The following is a 5,174-nucleotide window of genomic DNA, read 5'->3' on the forward strand; positions in this document are numbered from 1 at the left end:
AACCTTTTGCACCCTTTTTTCTTGGCCCCTTCCCCCCTCGTTCTTTGACAGTGGGTTGCTAGTCTCTCTCTGTGTTCCCCAGGCCATGGAACCGTCCTCTTTGCCCCTGCCAGCTTTTTGTGTTAACTCTGAAGCCTAATGACAGCACCTGCTTAGCCATAGAGGCAGGGGGTGCTGCCATGTGGTGGTGGTGGGGCCATGGAGTCCTCTCCTGTCCCGGCAGTGCCTGCCCCCATCCCAGCACTACCCACCCCATCCCAGCACTGCACCAGGGGCTGCAGTGCAACAAAACCCGTGGGTGAGCACTGCAAAGCACCAAACATCTGGCATTGGTGGTTCAGTGGTAGAATTCTCGCCTGCCACGCGGGAGGCCCGGGTTCGATTCCCGGCCAATGCAGAGGAAAACAAACACTTTTGCCCCCTCCTCTGGATTGAGCAGAGAGGCCCAGTGTCCCCCTCTACTCCACCCCACGGGGCGGTGGTGGCAGAGGGTCGCAGTGCTGGGGGTCAGCCGTGGTGTGCACAGCCCTACCCACGTGGTGCTGTGAGTTCTTATGGAGCCTGTTAACTCTGAAGCCTAATGACAGCCTCTCTTAACCAAGCTGGTTCTCAGGTGGAGGGAAACGAGTGCTGTGATGTATTGAGAGCGTGGAACGGGAGCTGTGTGTGCTGGAATTCCCCTGGCCGGTTGATGGCACATGGTTTGGTGGGGAAATATTGGTCGTAGGTGGATGGTTGGGCTTTTGGGTGATATTGGAGGTCTTTTCCAACCGTGGTGATTCTATGGGACACTGCCTGGGTGGGAGCCAGCAGTGGGCAGCTGGGGGGAGCCCCACGTCTGGCATTGCTTCTTCAGTGATAGAATCCTCCTCTGCCATGTGGGTTCAACTCCTGACCAATGCAGCACCCCAAACTCTTTGCCCCGTCGATGACATGGCTGTGCCACGTCCCATGTCCCCGCAGAGCGACGTGGACGCGGTGGTGGCCGACCTGGTGAAGCAGCTGCACAGCGGCGATAGCCGGCTGAAGGCCGTGCGCCCCAAAGCCCTGCTGGACAACTGCATCAAGGTCCTGCGGATGCTCTTCGGGGCACACTGTGAGTGCTGGGGAGGGACAGCAGGGATGGGGGTCTCCGTGGTCCCTTTCCCCTTGTGACCCCTGTCTCTTCTACCCAGGTCGGTGGGACTCCGCTTAACGCCGACCCATTGAGGAGGAGGAGGATGAAGGCACACTTGGGGGGTGATGGCGGTGCCCGCTCCCTTTTCTTTGTACAATTTTTTAATTCCCACTCCCTCGGCTTTCATTAAGCACCACGTAACGTCCTAGCGCTCGAATCTTAACTGCAATAAAGAGAAGCAGAGCCATCACTCCTGCCGCGTCGTTTGGGGAGCCATTCCCCTCCCTTTGGCTTTCCGAAGGAAATACGGATATATAACTCCAGATGGACCAGATGTTGGCTATCTCAATGTCTTGCCATGACCCCAGCTTTCCCAGAGCATCCCAGTGGCAAATAGTTGGCCTCACGATTCTCCAAGAAACCTCTTGAGATGTCTCTGCGTCTCCTGACTTGCTATGGGAGGATGCTCATGTGCCCCCGAGCTGGGACTGCTGAAAATAAAAGCAACCTCACAGATGCTGGAGTGGAAAGAATGTTTGCTGGTGGGAACTGCAGAAAACAAACCATCATCAGCGCCAGGCAGGCAGGATGCCTGATGAGGGGAGCTGGGCTCAGTGGGTGAGGGCTGCGGGATGCCTGAGGGCTGTGGTTTCAGGGCTCCTGCTCAGAGCAGTGGGTGGCTCCATACAGCCCTCATGTCTGTGTTTGCCCTATAGAATAAGCTGTAGCATCCTTCCCCAAGGACTTCACTCCCTGTGGACATCTCTCCCCACGGCCATCCTACTTACGGACATCCCTCTCCATAGACATCCTTTCCTATGGCCACTCATCCCCATGGACACCCCTTGCCATATTTATCCATTGTAATGGACATCCCTCCCCACAGACATCCCTCTCCCTGGACGTCAACCCCCATGGACACCCTTCCCAGTAGCTATCCTTCCCCATGGACATTTCTCACCACATGTATCCCTCTCCATGGACATCCCTCACCTTGGACAACCATCCCCATGAATATCCCTCCCCCTATACACCTCCCCATGGACGTCCCTCTCTATGGACACCCCTCACCCCGTACATCCCTCCCCATGGACATCCGTCCCCATGGCCATCCCTTTCCAGGTCCAACCCTTTGCCAGCTTGGTGGCTCCATCATACAGGGCTTCCTAACCCCATCAATCAAGCCTGTCTGTGGCCACCGGCAGCTTTTATTGAACTCAGCAGCTGGGGACATGGATGCTGTGGTCACCATGGCAGTCTCTGTCCCTTCCAGTCCCAGAAGGTGCCATTGCTGTTGGTGGAGAGGTTGGCAAGGACTTGCAGGACGCCTTGGGTGCTCTCTTCCAACGTCACTGGTCCCTGTGGAGCCAAGGATATGGGGTGAGCCCTCAGGACATGAGAAAGGACTGGCTTTCTTTTATTGGAAAATTCAATTAATGGTATATCATTAATAATCCATCAGTCCCTCCACACATTGGGTCTCTGGTCTCATCAGCACTGGGCACCACTGTGGGGTGGGGAAGCCCTGCGGTGCTGCTTCCCCTTGTGTTTGTGATGTAGCGCTGAGCAATGGGGCTGGGGTGCCCTCTGCTGACACGCAGGCTCTGATGGAAATGGGAAAATAATGCCAGAAATTGGAGGATTTGGTGGGAGAGCTGAGGAGTGTGGCACAGCACCCACGTGAACCAGGCAGGGTCTGTGGGATGTCTCTGGGGATGGGTGGCTGTGGGAAAGAGGTGCCCATAGGAGGAACACCTGTGGGGAAAGGTGTCCTTAGGGAAGGGGTGTTCACGGGGAAGGTTTGCCCATGGGAGGAGTATTAATGGGTAGGACTTCCATGGAGAGGGGTGTCCATGGATGGAATGTCCATGGGGAAGGGATGTCCATGGGGACGGATGTCCATGGGGAGGGATATCAATGGGTAAGGTTGTCCCTAGGAGGTATGCCACACAGAGGGATGCATATGGAGAGGTGTATCAATGGGTAGGATGTCCATGGGGAGAGATACAAGGGGCTAGGATGTCCATGGGGAGAGACGTCAACAGGTAGAATATCCATGGGGAAAAGATCCATGAATATCAGGTAGAATATCCATGAGTAGAATGCCCAAGGGTGCAGATGCCCACTGGGAAGGGATGTCCATGGAATGGGGACATTTCGATGGGTAGGATGTCAATGGGGATGAGATGCCCATGGAGACATTATCAAACCAAGATGGTGGTGGCCTCCACATCTGCCCCATCGCTCACCATCCCATCTCCTGGGCGCGGTACCACACAGCCAGGATCCACGGACACGCAGAGGATCCCACTGTCACCATACTCCAGAGCCAGGCACTTGGTGAGCATGTTGAGAGCAGCCTGGAGGAGACACCAGCATCACCGTCACGGAATGGCACCACTGTGGCCAAAGGTGGGACTCCAAAGAGGGTGACCCCCAAACCTCACCCCGGACATACCTTGCTGCAGCGGTAGGACACGTCCTGCCTCTCACCCCATGCCTCCACCACCTCGATGGAGCCCAGGACGCTGGAGATGTTGATGATGGCTGCTCTGCCACAGCTCAACCCCTGCCCACTGTGTGCCTCTGCAGCTTCCTTCAGCAGAGGCATGAACGCCTGCGGGGTACAGACATCACCACCCCATCCCTGTCCTCATCCTTTGGGGTGGGGGGAGCACATAGCCCTACCTGGCTGGTCTGCAGGGGCCCGATGGTGTTGGTGGCGTAGATGAGGGCCATGTTTTCAGCTGTCTCGGTGGCCAGAGTGCTGTGCCGCCTGGCCCCGGCGCTGTTGATCAGGAGGTTGAGGCCAGAACCACGCAGCTCCTCCTGCACCCTGCCCACCGCAGCCTGGATGCTGTTGGGGTCTGTCACATCTGTATGGGACACGGGGACATGCTGGGGGCTGTGCTGGATGCAGGATGCTTTGAGGTGGCTCTTGGTCATCCATCTGGTCCCAAAGGAAGGGCTGCTCTTGGCTGAGTCACGCTTTCTGCATGTGACCGCCCACGGGTGCACCTACCTAGAGGCAGGATCACGATGCTGGGGTTGCACAACGCCATCTCATTGAGAGCCTGAAGGGAGAAAAGGAGGAGTGGGGGCAGCCCCAAGCCCATGCAGCAAGTGGGCGACACAACCCAATGAGCCCAGGGGAGATATTAGGGGTCAGTCCCTGCCACTCCGCAGGTCCCACTCCCAAAACCACCACCTCCAAAGTCACCAACCCTAAAACCACCACCTCCAAAACCACCACCTCCAAAGTCACCGTCCCCAAAAACCACCACCTCCGAAGTCACCACCTCCAAAACCACTGTCCCCAGAACCATTATGGATGTTGCCACCATCATAGGGGTAACCAGAACCCCCCCAGCACCCAACTTAAGATTCTCTATACCAAAAAAATGCAAAAAAACCCCCAAACCCATATATCCTCCCCTTCCACCTTACGTATATATAAAGCATATTCCCCTTCCCAACCCGCCCCAAGCCCACGTCACAGGGCAGCAGCACTTGCAGATGGTGGCACTCCCACCACCGCTTCGTCCCCAGCGCAGGGACCCCCCTGTCCTCACCTTCCCATCGGGGTCGGTGCAGGCTGCGAAGAGCCGCAGCGGTGGGGTGGGCAGCTCCAGGAAGCGTTTGAGCAGCCCCAGCCCCATGCCCCCATCGCAGCCCGTCACCAGCACGCTGCGGGCGCTCGGCCCCTCCATGCCACAATGGGTTGGGCAGGGCAGCCACCCCCACACCGTTGGGAAATCAGCCCATAATTATCGGGGCGGTGCTGGTGACGATGTCAAAACCCCAGGGAGGGAGCAGAGATGTCACGTTGCGATGGGATCCCACCACCCGTGGTTTCTCCTGGTGGAACCGCCCAACAATACTGTTGGGTTCAACCACAGAGGGACCACGACCCTCCAGTCCTCATAGACCACCAAGGGCGAGGCTATTAATTACAGTACAACCTTTATTAATACTGGAATCTTCACAGTGCATTCGTTACTTGTAGCAGTGACTATTGAAATCAAGGGCTGGGTGGGAAACTGGAGGGGTGGGGGGG

The 5,174-nt window shown here is 56.9% G+C and overlaps 1 protein-coding gene and 1 non-coding gene across 2 annotated transcripts; one reads left to right on the plus strand and one right to left on the minus strand.

The window, feature by feature from the left end:
- The first annotated feature begins 326 nt into the window (after positions 1-326).
- TRNAG-GCC lies at positions 327-397 on the plus strand. Its single transcript has one exon. It is a non-coding gene; the product is annotated as a tRNA-Gly (tRNA).
- Positions 398-2,362: 1,965 nt separating this feature from the next.
- On the minus strand, positions 2,363-5,168 carry LOC104912990 (C-factor-like). Its single transcript, XM_010717901.3, has 6 exons — positions 4,690-5,168; positions 4,140-4,191; positions 3,806-3,993; positions 3,576-3,734; positions 3,367-3,477; positions 2,363-2,476 (listed from the first exon to the last, which is right to left on the minus strand). The coding sequence occupies exons 1-6, from the start codon at positions 4,825-4,827 to the stop codon at positions 2,363-2,365; spliced, it is 762 nt and encodes a 253-aa protein (XP_010716203.1). The 5' UTR covers positions 4,828-5,168.
- Positions 5,169-5,174: the final 6 nt, after the last annotated feature.

The sequence above is a fragment of the Meleagris gallopavo genome, chromosome 13 (genome assembly GCF_000146605.3).
Source record: "Meleagris gallopavo isolate NT-WF06-2002-E0010 breed Aviagen turkey brand Nicholas breeding stock chromosome 13, Turkey_5.1, whole genome shotgun sequence".
Classification (NCBI taxonomy): domain Eukaryota; kingdom Metazoa; phylum Chordata; class Aves; order Galliformes; family Phasianidae; genus Meleagris; species Meleagris gallopavo.

What these genes read in the sequence shown, in the direction of transcription:
- LOC104912990 (XM_010717901.3), bottom strand. Translation starts at nt 4,827, where the DNA reads ATGGAGGGGCCGAGCGCCCGCAGCGTGCTGGTGACGGGCTGCGATGGG. An exon ending in GCACCGACCCCGATGGGAAG is followed by an intron (nt 4,192 to 4,689) that starts GTGAGGACAGGG and finishes TTCTCCCTTCAG; the next exon opens with GCTCTCAATGAGATGGCGTT. An exon ending in CATCGTGATCCTGCCTCTAG is followed by an intron (nt 3,994 to 4,139) that starts GTAGGTGCACCC and finishes TGTCCCATACAG; the next exon opens with ATGTGACAGACCCCAACAGC.